An 18,254-nucleotide genomic window follows, 5' to 3' on the forward strand; every position below is an offset into this window, starting at 1 on the left:
AGGCATTTCTATAAAAGTAAAAACAAATGAAAAATAAAAAAAATATCAGTAATAGACAGTATATCGATCTACACTTATATATTATTATAAAATGTATGAATTGTATGGTTAGCAACGATTGTGGTCCAAGGTGTAGCAATCTATGCTCATATTGAAAAATTAAATTAGTAACTAAGTCTCTTGATGGAAGAACGATGGGATGCTTTTGGTTGAACTCAATATTTGCGTTGTCAAGACGACCACCAACTCGTATTAGCCCATGTTGGTCAATAAAGGGACATAGAGACCTCAACCCACTTCTGCGGCATACCACTCTGTCAGACTTCAAGCAAGCAAGTTCCTCACTGAATGAATGACTTTGAGCATCTGCTAACCAAAAACGTTCTGCATCAAGTTGTTCATCAACCTTGATAAACCCAACGAGGCAGTTTTCTCTTTGTTTTGTTACTCAACACTTACAATTTGTTATGAATCTACGTACCAATGCTGTGACGCGAATAAGAATGTTCCAACGAGAGTATTTACTTAACAGCCAGCGAGATTTGACACCACCCGTGATCAATGCTAATTTTACAGGGCGGACTTCGGGTAACTCTTCAGGTAACACAGGTTTGTTTGGCCAAAAACATTTACTCTTAGACAACCATGATGGACCATTCCACTATAAATCTGAGCTCGCCATTGATATTGCATCAATTCCCCTTGTGATCAGATCCGCCGGGTTGTCTTTTGTTGGAACATGATGCCATTGACCGGGATACGTTTTATCGCATATACGCGCTATTCGATTAGAAATATAAACTTGAAACAGAAGTTTGCTACTAATCCATGCAATGACAATAGTGGAATCACACCAGTAGAACACATTAACATTGTCTATTTTAATATTCAAAACTGCCAGCTGTTTCTGAACATCATCCATGAGCTCTACCAACAATAGTGCCCCACATAATTCGAGTCGTGGGATGGTGGTTGTACGAAGGGGAGCCACTCTTGATTTGGATGTAAATAAGTTAACCGAGATATGACCGTCAAAAGTGATGGATCGAACATATATACTTGCACCAAAGGCTTCTTGAGACGCATCACAGAAACCATGTAACTCTAATGTGGCATAACTGTATGATGTGATACGTCTGGAAATATTCAGTTTCTCAAGTGGCTTCAAACCACCATAAAACCTGATCCACCTATTTTGATAGTCCTCAGGCAATACCTCATCCCAGTTTATCTTTAATGTCCACATTTGTTGCACAAATATTTTTCCTTTAATGAGCACAGGCGAAATTAAACGAAGTGGATCATATACACTGTTTATATCTGAGAGAAGTGTTCTCTTCGTCATACGTATTGGAGGCTGCCAATCCTTTACATTGAACTTGAAACAGTTATTAGCTGGCTGCCACAGCAATCCCAAAGCACTGACTGTATTTTCATCGCTTAATTTTATTACGAAATTTGGATCATCGTGGGCTTGAGGTATAAGACTCATCAATTGAGGGGAACTTGAACACCATTTACGAAGTGGAAAACCATATTGGTTCAAGGTTGACTGAAGCTGTTGATACACATGAAACAATTGATCATCTGATTCACCCCCACTGAGTAGATCATCAACATAAAAATCTTGATGTATGACCCTCTTAATAGCAACGTCGTCAACATCAATAGCAATTTGTGACAAGCAGCGAGTTGCTAGGAACGAAGCACATCGAGTGCCATATGTAACTGTGTTCAACCTATAATCTTTTATCTGTTCATGTGGGTCTGCTCGGTACAAAATGTGCTGAAAGTCTCGGTCCTCTTCGGCAACCAGCACTTGTCTGTACATTTTGGCTACGTCCACCCGCGGTTATGGCAATCCGATGTATACGAAATCGCAGCAGTATACATATCAGATCTGGTTGAGCCTTTGGTCCTTTTAAGAGAATATCATTTAATGACAATCCTGAAGACGTAGTTGCTGATCCATCGAACATAACACGAAGCTTGGTTGTAACACTTTCTGCCTTAAACACAGCATGGTGGGACAGGTAATAGGTAGGGCCACGAGATAAAATGTTTGCCAACTCCATATGCCCCATGACAATATATTCAGCCATGAAATATTTGTATTGTTTTGCTAGTGATGGTTCCTTTACAAGACGTTTCTCTTAATTAAAAAATCGCTGCAGAGCGCGGCGTCGAGAATCTCCAAGAACATGAGGATATTTCATAAAAGGAAGGCGAACTACAAAGCGACCTAGCTTATTACGTGATACAGTAGAAAGGAAATGGTCCTCAGACCTTTGTTCCTCAGCACTTTGCCGTAAAGACTTTGTAGTATATAGTAAAGATGACGAATTTGTACTAGTAAGAACTGGTGGTAAAGCTGATGCACAAGACATAAATGGCAATTTTCCTGTAACTATCCAACCAAAATCAGTGCTCCTTAAATAAGCGCTGGTAAACAACTGCCACTTTTCATTACCCAATATATCAAAGAATATTTCAGCCCCGAGTAGTATGTCGATGGAACCAGAAATGTAAAACTGGGGGTTCGCCAAGCGACTTCTAATTCCATTTGGTATATGCATACAATCATTTACCATTTGAACAGGTACAGAATTTACAATAACTGGCAGAGAGTGAAATTGAACACTGCGTTGACCTTCACCAAAACGAGAGGATACATTTGTTTTTAACAACAGTTTTGATTTAGATGACCTAGCACCAATCCCAACAATATCACATATAGTATTGGATGACTTTAAACCAAGTTCCTTCGCACAGGCATGAGTTATAAAATTTAACTGTGATCTAGAGTCCAGCACAGCTCTATACGGTCGTGGTTGACCATGTTGGTCGTTACCAAGTACAATGGCTGTAGCTAACATGACATTCACTGAAGATTCAACCACTGGTGATTTCTGTATAACTTCTGTATAAAGCACGGTCTGTTCTACATCTGGCAATTGGACTGATACATTCTGATCGACGGAAACATCTGTATCATTATGCAGTTTAGAGTTATGACGTTTGCCGCATTGAGGACAACCAGGAAATCTACAATCACGCACTTGATGACCATAGCTTAAACAATTGAAACATAGACGCAATTTTGACACTGTATTTTTTCTCTCTGGCAAAGACATTTTCTTGAAATTGTCACAAATATAAATTTTATGCGCAGCAGAGCACACAGGACATTTAATGGGTTTTGCTCCAGATGACTGAGAAAGCAAAACTTTATTATTAAGTTGTTGACCTTTGGTCCGATGCGATCGCTCGTTGACATTGCTGGGTATGCCGGTACCAACTTCATAAGCAAAGACCCGTTTGGCAAGAAATGACTCTATTTGCTCATATGTGGGGAGTTCTTTACTATCTTGTCGCAACTGCAGTACTTGCATCAAGTTGACCGCATATGAGTGTCACCAACCAGGCATCCCAATGCAACACTGGTTGTCCAAGAGCCTTCATGGGATGCTACATGATGATGAAGCTTGCGTAGCTCCTCTGCTGTAGCTGTCATTACCTTTGGCGAATTCAACAATGCTCGAATGTGACTTTGGATCGTAAAACCTTTATTTTCATAATGCCGTATCAATTCATTATATGCAGCATGATAATTATCTGCAGTGATAGTAAAGTTTTTGATGATGTCAGCAGCAGCACCACCTAAACTAGACTTGAGGTAATGTAACCGCTGAACATCAGTTAAAGACACATTGTTGTGAAACAAAGCGTTGAAAGTGTCGAAGAACGATGACCAATCTTCCAAGTTGGTAAGTAAGTACAACCAGAAGACTATACTCAAAGATATGACCGAAAAGAAAAAAAAAATTGAAATCAGTCGACCATTTGCTGTTCAAGAGTATAATTTTATGGGAGGAGTGGACATGATGGATAGGATGATAGCTCACTATCCTCATGGCTTCAAAAATCGAAAGTGGTATCTTAGAATTTTTTTTCATATAATTAACATGGCTATAGTGAACAGTTGGATATTCTATAGAAAAAGTGTGGATGGAAATATGTCATTGTTAAATTTTAAAGGTTCAATAGTGTGGACTATGTTGGAGTTACAAAAAGCAAAAAAAAGAGGTAGAAAATCTAACTCTATTGACCAAAAAAACCCCACCAATAAAAAGGAAATATAAGAAGTCTATTCCAACGGAAATTAGATATGACAATATTGATCATTATCCATTAAAAAAAGAAACTGACCAAGCTTCTCGCTGCCGTAATGAGATCTGTACATCCAGAACAAGATATACATGTGAAAAATGTGAATGTGCTGTATGCCCTGAGTGTATGAAGTCATATCATACAAAATAGTAAAAGTATTATTATTGTATTATTCATTGTATAATTCTGTACAAGTAGTGCATAATTTTGACTGTTTTTTATCAAAAAAGTTTGTTTTGTTTTGTTTTTATTTCAATTTTTTAATTATATTATATATTGTGTAACTGTGGACAGAGGTAATCCACAATTTTTACTTATGTTCCTAATTGAAGAAATATGTTTTGTTTTGTTTTTCATTATTTTATGATCTATACTTTAATTATGCACAGGTAATTGATACTTGTGATCAGTAAAAAACTATTCAAGTTCTGTATTTTTTAAATTTTTTGATAGATTTTATGTTCTAAAATACTTAAAAAATGTTAATTAATGTTATAATAGTTATATTTGAATGTTAAATATACAAGTTAATAATTCTTTTTGAAAAATAAAAAATATTTTTTTTCCTTGAAATATTGCACCTAGGTATCATATGATACCGCATGATAAAAAAAAAAAAATTAAAAAAAAATTTTATTTTTATTTTTCCCAACATCTAGAAGCAAAGAGCTAAATGATTCTGAATTTTAATATTTCATTTTTAAGAAAAAAAAATCTCGTGCATGAAGAGGTTAAATCTGTTTGCGGCGCAAACACCATTTATTATAGAAATTTATATAATTTAACAATTTAGCAATAGAAAAAAAAAATATGGTTTATCAGCTCCTGTAAGCATATGCTTGTGTTGGAAGTTGAGAGTTATAATAGTTAAAATATATATAAAAATGGATGTTTAAATAAATTATAAATAAAATATTTAGTTTCTAGAACATATACATATCACATACTGTTTTACTATTCCAGTATTCCACCATAAATTGCTGTTTATTAAATGTAAATTACTTTGTATAAACACCGCGCTCTAAATAATACCTGAATCTGTTATTAAATAATAAAAATAATTAACTATATATTATTAAACACGAACTACGGCAACAAATACAAATCGTTATAACAGGCGTTTTAACACAACAACACCTTGACCAAGAATATACCATAAATGACGGAAACAATCGTAGAGTGATATTCAAGTTCAGATAATGATTGTATAATGTTATAAAATTTAAAAACGGTCAATGCTGAATGCTCGTAATCTGTCGGTGGCATAGAAAAGAGAGATCGGTGGTCGCAAGTCGTCACTCATCAATCGTCTGTCGTCCGTCAGCGAGCCATTGTTAAGGAAGAGCAGGGTAGAGTAGATATGAAAATCCAAAAATAGTTCCATAATTAATGTGGGATTCGAATTTCTAGAATTATAGACATAGTTATCTTATATTATTTCATTGTTAATATTTCCACGGAAGTGGTATATATAAATATATATAGATTATTAACCGATAGTGATAATTGCTTGGTTTTTTTTTTCTTATTTCGGCAACTATCATATAAGTGTGTTGAACTAATTTCCACTTTATTATGTTTGATATAACTAATTTTATCGAATGTATTGTGTGTGTCCCTCTTAGGCTGGTGTCACACGAGCGTACAAAATGCGCACGTTATGACGAACGTACTTTTTAACGCGCGTACTAGAGTGGGCACACGAGCGTTGGTATGACGTCCGTTAAAAATAAAATAATTGGAATTGCTACTAAAATAGTACATTCACCATATAATACTTGTGGTAAAAAGTAGTGTTATTAAAATAATTTTTACTTCTAACGATGGATACACATGATGTTTTTACTTTTGGTTCGTTAGTGTATTTATACCTTAAAACAAAACCAAAAAATAGAAAACATTGGGTTCACCCAATCAACAGCGAAAGGCATACTTCAGGACATTACGTGCAACTTTACAAGAAACTACGGCAATATCCTGTAAAATTTTTTAATTATTTCCGCATGACCATAAGTTCATTTGACGAATTATTATCGTATATTGAATGTGACATACAACGTCAGAACATTCACACGAGGTCAGCCATAGGACCTGAAGAAATGCTTGTCATAACGTTGAGGTAATAATACTTACTTTATAGGTGAAGAATAGATTTTATTTATATAATAATTTCCGTATTACTAAAATATCTGTTAGTAAACTTTCAGAAATATTTTTATTACGAAGATGAAATGTATAAATTTTAAGTTTAATTTTTAAAAGTTTGTTTGGTTATAATTTTCTTGCAAATTGAAATTGTCGTTTGAAATTTCATCACGAGAAAATTCTGAGTAATATGACGCAGCTGATGATGTTGCAGACGGTGGACGAACAAAGTCATAATCAGGAGTATGAGAAAGTGGTCGAAATGAGGCGGCAGGTGTAGTGTTCAATAGTGATTGAATGTTTGAATGACTGTTGAATGATCGATTAATATGAGTTTTATTTTTAATGTTATTAAGGAGTTGCATTGTTTGCATTCTGAAACTAAATTTCTGGTCTGCAGTTAACGATTTAACTGTTGGAAGTAGTGAATAAAAGAATGCCATGTCTTCATCTTGTTTCATAGGGTTTTTTGTCACTTTATTATTATGTGACTCCATAAAGTCAACTAGAGCTTGCTCCACATTAGGCTTCTTTCGCTTATTTGTTGATTTTTCGTTTAGAGAAGAGGAAGAACTCTCGGCCATTTGATGATTCAGATGATGATAACTTCCATCCTCAATATTAACTGATGAATTAAGCTCTCCTTCATTGATATTAGGCGATGTTGGTTAAGATAGAGGTTGGTCTTCGAAATTTGAATCAGTGTTTCTTAACTCTCTGTTTTTTCTAGGAAAGACAATTGTTTCCCATAAACATACAACTTTGTTTTTTTAGCAGCTGAACCAGATCTTGAGTTATTGGTTTGTTTTTTTAAACTTCGCACATAGTTGTCACGAATTGAACGCCATCTACCCATTACATCTAATACTGGAAAAAAAGTATTTAAAATTTTTGTTTTTATTTTAAATGAATAATTTTAAAGAAATGATAAATTATTGCTTTAATTAAACGATTCTCATCAAATCTTTTTAGTGTACAAAAAAGTGTAAATTTTACAAGTCTATATTAAAGTTACGTTTGTAATATTTAGTTTTATAGTTTTTTAATTTTAACAAATACCTAGCTTCCGGCTGCAGTTTTTAAGAACTGCATTTCAATTTTCGGATAGGAAGATCCACTGCAAGTCAAGTTGTAAGAACAGTTTGCCTAAGTATTTGGAAAAATTTGAAAGAAGTATGCATTCCTATACCAGATGAAAATATGTGGCTCAAAATTTCAGAGGAGTTTAAAATCAGATCAAATTTTCCCAATTGCTTGGGCGCTGTGGACGGTAAACACATCCGTGTTGTAAAACCGGAGAGAAGTGGCTCTTTGTTTATGAACTATAAACACTTTTTTTCAATCGGACTTATGGCTGTCGGTGATGCAAATTATAAATTCATTTATGTCGACGTCGGGTCATATGGGAAAGATTCTGATTCCACTATTTTTGAAAATTCGGTGCTTTGGAAGAATTTGGAGAGAAATAATTTAAATATTCCTACATCGTCACAAGTACCTGGAATAAATATTCCTATACCTTATACCTTATGCTTTTGTTGGTGATGAAGCTTTTGGTTTAAGCACGCATTTGCTTCGGCCATACTCCGGTACTCATTTGCCAACTCGAAAAAAAATTTTTAACTATCGCTTGACACGTGCTAGACGATATGTGGAGTGTACATTCGGTATACTACCAAATAAATGGCGTATATTCCACAGGCCTATTGATGTAAAAGTAGATTTTGCTGTCGATATCGTAAAATGTTGTTGTGTATTACACAATTTTGTTCGCGATCGAGACGGATTTAGTTTTGATAATACACTAACTATAAATGGCTTTGAAGAATTTGATGTTTTAGATAATTCAGGAATAAATCGAAATACAAATTTGATTCGTGATGCTCTATCTCGTTATTTTATGAGTGACGAAGTAAAATTGCCATGGCAGTTTGAAAAAATCTAATAATTTTAATTAGTATAAAAACCATATTAATTAAATACAGTAAAACCTCTGAATAGCGGACACTCACGGGACCGACCAAACTTTCCGCTATTGGGAAAAATTGATAAAATAATATGTATGTATTTATGTCTGAAAATTTAAATTTTATTGACTTTTTAAACATTTATTTATCATTACATAATTTATTATAATTAGACGTAATAAAATATGTTATACAAAATTACTTATTGAAAAAAAAAATCTGAAATTTTAGTTTGTTTTTTTTCTTGTATTGCAATTGCCTCAAAATTAGACTGGAGTTGATTAACTAGTGACAATGAAACTGCATCACTCTTATTGAGACAAAACGTCTTTAGTTTATTCGCTAACTGTAATGCTTCTTTGAGTGTTATTTTTTCTTCGTCTACACCGTCTGTACTATCTTCTTCTTGTTTCACGTCATGACTTTCATCCTCACTCATGCCATCATTGATTATGTCTTCAATGTTCAATGATAAGTCTTCGGTTTGTAAGCATTCATCTATTGACGAATAGTCCTGTGCATTTGTTGGATATATTGTTGAAACTAGTTTCGTTAACTCATTACTCAGATCCTCTACTTGTGTTAATTTACCAATATTATCTGACCCCGGAAACCCGGCTTTCGGACCAGAGATAGGCAAATTTTTAGCACGGACGCGGCAGAACCATTCATAACACACATGGTCTATTTCAAAGCCCTTACCTTCAATAAAATTCTTTTTTGTCTCTCCATTCACGTTTTCATCACACCATTTACGCAATAGATCTACCCGGGACTTGAGTATGGTTCCAATTTGAGTTTTACCATTTTTAAATTAAGTCGCTAATTAACGAACACTTTGTTTTTTTGCATCATAACATTTTATTATGTCGATTTTATTTTTCAACGTCAAACGCGACCGTACTGGAGCCATGGTAAATACGATACTAACGGACCATGCTATCGATAGGTACTGATACCTAAGTCATAACATCACTATCGTTCGTATAGGTTCTTATTTAATTTTGTAATTTTTCATACCTTATCGTATTCATTAAATTACGATTTAGATAAATGTCTTTATCGGTAAAATATATTGTATATTACATATTGTATTGTATACCTACACAATAAGTTTATATTTCTTGGACAGCTGTCCGTTATTTAAATATATTTAAACACTTCGGACTACCTAACCTGTCCGCGTCCGTTATTCAGAGGTGTCCGCTATTTAGAGGAGCATTATCTATTATTTTCAACGGGACAATGCCGGGACCGGAAATTTTGTCCGTTATTGAGAGGTGTCCGCTAATTAGAGGTGTCCGTTAAGAGAGGTTTCACTGTATTAGTAAATAAAATCTTATAAATAATAAAAATATTTAAAAAATTTGTACCGTGTAATTTATAAGAAACAAAAATAAACATTTAATTTTTAATTTAATTGTGCATCATTCTTGATAGAAAATATTTGTTTACTTAAAATGTACATTATCATAACATTATACATAATAAAAAACACTTACATATCATTTTTTGTTGTGCTTCGTTTTCATCTGTGAATGAATTAATTAAAGACGACGCTACTTTTATCCATGCCCCATTCTTTTTAAGTTTATCTTTATAGTCTTCATCAGCTGTATTCCACAAGACTTCATATTTTTGGACCTCACTAATTAACAATTCGTTGTCGATACTTAACATTTAAAAAAAAAATAATTTAATTACGAAATAATATGAATAATTTCAGTACGAATATAAAGTAAGGAATTTCAGGTGGTAGTATTTACTTCAATACGTCCGTACTTTGTGAGAACGTGTGTCAACGTATATTTGAATGCGTATAATTCTAAACGCGCGTTGATAATTCTTGACGTGCGTTCCAGAAAAAATACGTCGATAAGAAATTGACGTCCGTGCGAACGCGCGTTATTTTTAGCGCACGTTGCTCGTATGACCACTCCTGTAAGCGATAATGTAATTCTACGACGCACGTCAAAAAGTACGTGCGTACCAACGTATTTTGTACGCTCGTGTGACACCAGCCTCAGAGGACATTTAGGTCGGAACGTTCGCGGCATTCGTGATTTCGTAATCACTTCGTCAGCGTTCCAGGTGTCGTTACGATACCGATTACATTTCACTCCCTATATTATGCTTTTACGTCATTATAATATTATAAAGTATTAAAATAGTATATAATATATTTAATTAGTAATTTTATTATTTATTTTATTCAAAATAGCTAGGGTGTAACGCGACCATGAAATTTTTGATTTATTTCGATAACTTTTTTTCGACATTTAATTTATTTGAACGGTTACAAACCAACCAAATTTACGCCGTTGGTACTATTAGAACCAATCGGTTTGCAAACCCACCCTTATTATCTGGCAAACAATTAGCCAAAATGGAAAGAGGAACGGCATTTGGAATTTCTACAAATATGAATCACTGCAGTTTATGTATGGTAAAATGGTATGATACAAGGTCTGTTTGTTTAGTTTCCAACTATATTGGGTCTGGACAAATGGAAACTTTCAAACGTTGAGATAAAAAACAAAAAATGTACGTCAATATTGGAAGGCCGGAAATAGTTATATATATGTTACGGGCAAAGTAGGAAATCCGGGCATTGTTATACATTGTGCACAATGCCCGAAAAATTTGGCCAATGTAAGAATGATCATTTTTATACTCAAATTTGTCATACATTGACCGGGCATTGTACTGGATTGCCCGGGCAAAGTGTACCCTGTCCAGATTCAAGTGGGCAAAGTGAATTATACAGTGCGCTGCACATTTTTATATCAGATAGCATTTATACGTAATAATATCACTACAAAACTATAATTATGTATTTTATTCGTACACAACAACGCGACAGCTGCGATAGTACGAACCGAACCGTAATCTAAACCAGTGTTTCTCAACCTTTTTTAAGTTACCGCCCCCTTGAGTGTCAATAAATTTGTTAACCGCCCCTACAATGTAAGAACTCTATAATTAAGGGTATTTGGAAAATTTAAAAGAAAAAATTGAAATGATCTAATAACTCATGTTTTTATTTATAGAACTAGTATTATGGAAATTAATTTAAAAAAAATGAATATTGATAAATAAATAAATAAATATTAAATTAATTATTTAAAAAAATATAAATATAAATACATTTTTTATTTTCTTTAAAAATATATTGCTAGGCTTCAATGAGATGGTTGAACTTGGTGGTTTTTAGCAAGTTTTTTTATATTAGGTTCGATGATTGTTAGCTTAAGTCGTAAATCTCCTCTTGTCACGATATCCAGTCGGTTCCTTTTTTTTGTAATCAAATCTGTTACAGTGCTGAACCCTCGCTCGACGAGGTATGAGAAAGGAAAGGCTATTAAAAATTTTTTAACGAGAGACCACAGTCCAGGATAATTATGAACTATGTTAGTTTTAAGCCAAAATCCCGTGAGCCGGTCACTACCTTTGAAACTGGATTTCAATGTTTTATCAGTTGAAAGTTCGATTAGTTCTTCTTGAATTTGTATCTCTGCTGTCTCAATATTTATAAAAGGATTCATGACCCATTGAGGAACTTCCAACGACAAAATATCCTTAAAACGTTCTGAAAAGTCCATATGTAAAGACTCGAGATGTTGACAGTAAACTTGTATGTTGTCGAAAGATATTTCACTGTTTTTGTGCAGATCAGCCAAAACTGGGAACTGGCTGAACTCTTGGCGACCAAAATTGGTCTTCCACAAAGTCAATTTTTTTTGGAATGCAGAAATAACCGATTTTGACGTTATTAAATTGAGCTCGTCACCTTGCAGTTGCAAATTAATGGTATTAAACTTTGCAAATAAATCGGTCATATAAGCAACATCGCTTTTAAATAGTAACAACCTGTCTTTGAGCTTTACATCTTTCTCTTCAAGAAACTCAAGCACAGAATCAAAAAGATTCTAAACCCTATTGAGGCAGGCACCTTTGGAGAGCCAGCGAACTTCGGTGTGTAAAAGCAAGCGATTGAATTCTTCGTCGTTTTCCTTGCATAGCTTTGTAAATAGTCGATTGTTCAACGAATTACTACGAATTTTATTCACAGCAGATATAACATATTGTAATGACTGATGCAAACGATCACTGAGGTTTTTTGCAACTAAATGTTGTCTGTGAATGCCGCAGTGAATAGCTAAAATACCGGGTATTTCATTTTTAAAAAAAGCTATGAACCCACGATGACGTCCTACCATTGCAGGTGCTCCATCAGTGGCAATAGATATAACGTTTTTAAGAGGAATATTTTTTTCTTTAAAAAAGTCTTTGACTATATTGAAAATAGATTCACCTTTAGTGTCAGTAATCAAGGTCCTTGCAAAAAGCATTTCTTGAACGATTTTTCCTTTGTTTACAAACCGGACGTATGCCTTATAGTAATGCCTCATTATTCGGTAATGTTGATTCGTCGATTTGAAGTGAAAATTCGGTGGATACTAGAAGTTCACATAATGAAATTTTAACGTCTTCCGCCATTTCGTCGATTCGCCGTCGCACAGTATCGTTGCTTAATGGGACATTTTGTATTACACTGTGTGAGGCTGAATGGTGTAAAACCGTTTCTAAAATTTCTTTGACAGCTGGAAGTATTAACTCTTCGCCTATGGTATGGGCTTTTCCCGATTTTGCGATCAATTTCGATATATTATAAGAAGCAATCAAACCATCATCGCATTGTTTTGATGAGCCTGCGCATAAGCCTGAGACCGATGGTGCCTTCAGAAACTTGTCCCTAATATTTGTGAAAAACGACAAATCTTTATTTTGTTTGTCAGGATGAACTTTTTGCAAATGTTCCTGCAAACGAGATGGTTTCATTGCCTCATTGGAGAACACTTTGTTACAAATTAAACACATAGGGAGCTGTATGTTGGATGGCGATGGAATAAATCCAAACTTTAAATACGTCGTATTATATTGACGGCATTTTCTTTTTGCATCAGACATTTTTGTAAATACAATTTTATGAAATTGAAAACAATTTAAAAAAAAACACTTTACCAACCGACTGAATATAACGAAAACTAATATACAACATACGCGGGTCAAATCAAACGGTGTACTAAAAGGTTGGTTAATATAGGTACCTATAATAAAGTATAATGTCAACGCACAATCGCTAAAATAATTAAGATAATAAATTTGTCAACAATCAAAGATAAGTTATAGTGCAATGCGTAGATTTAGTAGTGACTGATAGTTATTGTATGGATTATCAAGTATGAATTATTTTTAGGTCACACCGACACCATCTACAACGTTTTTGCGTGAACCGTTTACCGTCCCTCTACCACCCAAAATTAGTTCACCGCCCCCCTACCGCCCAAAACTAGTTCATTGCCCCTCTGTGACACTTCACCGCCCACTGGGGGGCGATATTGCCCCCGTTGAGAACCACTGATCTAAACGATAAAATGATCACACAGTATTGTAGATAATATTTCATAATCGAATCGTTAAATTCCTATTCGATATTTTCTAATGATTATTGTCACGACGGTGACGTCACGTAGTCTGACATTGTAGTGTAGGTAATGCAGTTGCGTGAAGTGTTATTTTTTCTTTTGGTCAACGTTTTTAACTATTTTCTAAGTATTTGTGTACTATTTTCTAACATAAAATGGAAAAAAAGTTTAATGAGAAGTTTAACAATTTAATATTAAACAAAAATGCAAATGCTGTATTTTTAAATAAAGTAAAATACGATGAATTAATTTTAAAAGTGAATAATGTGAAAACTAAAACCACAAAAAAGATTGCAGATGATTACAAATTAATTAAAAAATACGATGTTGTAAACATATCAGGGATTGAAAAGTTAGTAGTTCCAGTATCCGAAGGTAATTTAATTAAGGATTATGTTTACAACGAACAATTGTTTCAACTTCTTAATGAAACACATACATCTGTGGGACATGGAGGTAGAAACCGTATGGAGTATGAATTGAACTTGAAATATAAAAATATAACAAGGGAGACTATAATGATGTTTTTAAATTTATGTGACCACTGTCAAAAAAAAGGCAGTACAATTAAAAAAGGTTTAGTTGTAAAACCTATACTTTCATCAGAATTGAACTCTCACTGTCAAGTGGATTTAATAGACATGCAAGCTCAGCCTGATGGCGATTACAAGTTTATGACCTTCAGTACATAAAATAAAGTTTTTAGCTGGTGTATCACAGCAAAATATTTCAACTTTTACAATTCTTTTTCCAAAATCAGTATCCATACCATGATCAGCTAAATATTTAAGTTCATCAACCAAATCATTTAAAAATAAATTACTATTTGATGGCTTTTCTTTACCCCAATAAAGACGAATCAAAAACACATATTGGTTTATTTGAATAGTCCCGAGCATAACCAAGAATAGTCCAGAAACTGCTAGAAGAGTTTTTTGTAAGTGGTAGCCCATCAATACCAATTACCAATTTAATTATGTTTTCATTTACATAATATGAAAAATTACAATGGGATTTTAAACCATTACTAATACCAAAATGGTAATAATATCCTGGATGAATAATTTTAATTTTATTTTGCTCATTAGATTTATTTGTCTTTAACACAGTTCTAGCATTTACTGGAAAATGATTAAAACAGCTATGAGTCTTTAAGATCTTTAATAATGTTGAGAATGCAGATAAGGTAATATTATTTTCAACTGTCCAATGCGCTAATAATTTAAGAATGGAATTATCATTATGTTTTTTCGTTACCGTGATAGTTTGACGCAATATGTACCACTTTGTTATCTTTCCATTTGAAGATTCCAATACCTGAAGTAGAAAATCGATAATCAAATTCTCAACGAGGTATTTCAAAATTTTGTGGCATCCCTTAACGATTTTGTCTGATAGTACCACACGCTAGTGTATGTTGCGTTTTCAACTTTTCCAGGAGTGGAATAGTTGTAAAATAGTTATCGAAAAATACAAGTCTAGATTCGTTCCAAAATGGTTTTGTCAACTGCAATACAATTCTTTCTCCCAAATTAGTGTTCTCGAACTGCTTTTCTAACGTTTCGTTTTTTCCTTGGTACACCGAAAATTTCATAATATATCCGTTCTGGTCTGCAATACACCACAATTTATACCCCCTTTTTATGGGTTTCGTAGGATTATATTGTTTTAACGTACTGCAATCCTTGAATTTAATCATAGACTCGTCGACACTAAGTTCACGAGTTCCAGAAGAAGACTTCAAAAATATTTGGTTCAAACTATCTATCATAGGACGTAATTTGAACAATTTGTCTTTATTGTTCTGAGGAATATTTTCATTATTATTGACGTGAATATTAGATAGTATTTCTACAAATCGATCTTTTGTCATAACTTCGGAAATACCTGGCACATTTAAATTTTTGGCCCCCTTCCAATAATGTTTATATGAAGGTAGTTTATTATACCTCATACAAAAATTAATTCCAAAAAAAGAGAGTAATTCATTTTCGTGTAGATTGAGATTTTTATTTTTTTGAGTTGCGTACAAATTACTCTGGTCCAAAATATTTTCTATGATAGGATTAATTTGTTTTAAAAAAATATCCGTTGCCGTTTTGCAGTCACCAAACATCACTTGGTTGCAGAGTTGAGCATTAGTCGAATAAAATATTATTCGATTGATTATTTGAATAAAAAATTATTCTTCATTGATTTATTCTTAATTTTATTATTGATTTTTATTTTTATTCATTATTTTAATTTGTATTATTATTCGTTATTCATTATTCCGAGATTTTTATTTACTATATTTTATTCATTATTCGGTAATTCGTTATTCATTATTTGTTATTCATTATTCCCCATAATCATATAAATAATAAATTTAAATTCTAAATAACGGCCGTCAGGGCTACTCTTAGGGGGGGGGGGCTTGCGGGGCCCATGCCCAGGGCCTCGCACTTGAATGTTAAACTTTTTTCGGAACTATGAATTGCAGAAAAAGATATAATATGATTTAATGTAAAATCATTTATATCATTTTTCAATATGTAATAACTTTTATTGCTCATCGACCGACAACATTATCTCATTATATTATCTTATGATTATTATTTATTATTTATGAACGACCGTGGCGGTTTTTATCTTATTGACACGTGCCATTCAATGGTCACATGAACACACATATCACTGATGTAGTGGAAGAGCGGGGTGTTTTGTCAAAATTTTTAAAAATATCAAGTATAATAAGTGGTACGAGAGCTGTATCTCGCGCGTCTGCTTGACGAATACCGGATAATCACTAGTAAAGTTCTTTCGTTTATGTATAAACGGGCTAGTAGTTATTATTTTATTATAACCATTGTATTTATTTATTTTATTAAATTTGAATTATTTTAAATGAAAATTGGTGTATAAAATACACCGCGCGTGTAATTATTGAAAAAAAAATGGCGCGTGTAGCTAAGGGTTAAATTAGTCGGATAATTATGAGTTGGGTAGTCGAAGATAATACGTTATTATGTCTTCAACTTGAAAACGTAGATAATATTTTATCTTATAAATGTAGTCTTAGACTAAACAAAACTAATAATAACAATATTTTCGTTTATAGGAACGATAATTCCGACTGTCAGTTAAATAAATTATTAAATATATGATTTTATATATGTACTGTGAATTGTGATTTTGTTTAGTGTAGTATAAGCGTTTAACCGTTCGACACAATTATACTAATTTGTCTTTAATTATTTATAAGTCCGTAAAATGAGTTTAAAAACTACAAATGATACAAGTAATACGAGTGACAGTGATACTTTAATTCATACAGATGAAACTGATGAAAGTGACCCATGTTCATCTCAAAGTATATAACTTTCGGAGCTTAATACTATTTCCCGAGATAAACCACGGTCTTCCGAATCAATTTCAATGGCTACTATACTTGATGGTACTTTTTTTAAATTAGTTTCTTCTGATTCAAAAAATGTATTAGCTAGTTGTGTTAAATGTGAGCCAAAAAATGTCAACATCAAGGGGTCCAAATATTCATCATCCAATTTTAAATCTCACTTAAAGAGGAAACACGATAATTTGGTTTTGGAAGATTATGGAAAGTACATTAATCAAGTTCGAAAATCAAAAAAAAACCAAATTTGAAGAATCCAACATGGAAATTATAAATTGTAAAAATAAAAATAAAATGATTAAATATCCTCAAAATCAATTTGATGAAGACATAGTCAATTATATTATTCATGCAATGGCACCTTTACGTACAGTAGATAATCATTTTGTTAAGAAAATTTTTATCGATTCTGGAGTTCTTGAAAAAAACAGTTTAAATTTAATTAGTCGTCGAAGTCTTGGGAGAAGAATTGAAACTCGTTTTGAACAAAATATTGAGGATGTAAAAATTACTTTGGAAAAAGTTAAATATTTGTGTACAACTGCTGATGTGTGATCTGCAAAAAGAAGGAGTTTTATGGGTGTAACTGTTCACTGGATGTACGAAGAGTCGTTACGGCGAAAAACTGCTATTCTAGCATGTCGCCGATTTAGAGGTGCTCATACATATGATAGAATCGCCGACAAATTACATAATATTTATTACAAGTACAATTTGGATGTTAATAAGGTAAATGGTAAACATAAAGATAATAAAAGAAATAATATAATATATAATATATAATGTTAGTACAATTTTTTTGGTAACAGGTAATAGCAACCATTACAGATAATGGCAGTAATATGATAAAGGCATTTAAAGTATTTGGAGTAAAGATGTCATATTTTGGAGAGATGAAACATAACCACGACACTAATGAATATGACAGTGATTCTAGTGATATAAGTGTTCAAAGTAAAGAAGATAACGACTCTTTTGAAAATGAAAAAATTCTTTCTAGACACATCTGATGCTGTGCTCATACATTGAGCTTATGTTTTTTTTTTTTTTTTTTTTTTTTTTTTGAAAATGTATTTATTATTAAAGATA

The 18,254-nt window shown here is 32.9% G+C and overlaps 1 protein-coding gene and 2 pseudogenes across 1 annotated transcript; 1 reads left to right on the forward strand and 2 right to left on the reverse strand.

Annotated features, from left to right (window-relative positions):
• The first annotated feature begins 5,993 nt into the window (after positions 1 to 5,993).
• Positions 5,994 to 8,260, forward strand: LOC112681393 (annotated as a pseudogene).
• A 3,204-nt stretch (positions 8,261 to 11,464) lies between these two features.
• LOC112681394 lies at positions 11,465 to 13,644 on the reverse strand (annotated as a pseudogene).
• Positions 13,645 to 15,011: 1,367 nt separating this feature from the next.
• On the reverse strand, positions 15,012 to 15,644 carry LOC112681395 (piggyBac transposable element-derived protein 1-like). The gene is made up of 3 exons (XM_025551654.1): positions 15,449 to 15,644; positions 15,173 to 15,382; positions 15,012 to 15,088 (listed from the first exon to the last, which is right to left on the reverse strand). The coding sequence occupies exons 1-3, from the start codon at positions 15,642 to 15,644 to the stop codon at positions 15,012 to 15,014; spliced, it is 483 nt and encodes a 160-aa protein (XP_025407439.1).
• Positions 15,645 to 18,254: the final 2,610 nt, after the last annotated feature.

The sequence above is a fragment of the Sipha flava genome, unplaced genomic scaffold (genome assembly GCF_003268045.1).
Source record: "Sipha flava isolate LNK unplaced genomic scaffold, YSA_version1 19074_pilon_pilon, whole genome shotgun sequence".
Taxonomy (NCBI): domain Eukaryota; kingdom Metazoa; phylum Arthropoda; class Insecta; order Hemiptera; family Aphididae; genus Sipha; species Sipha flava.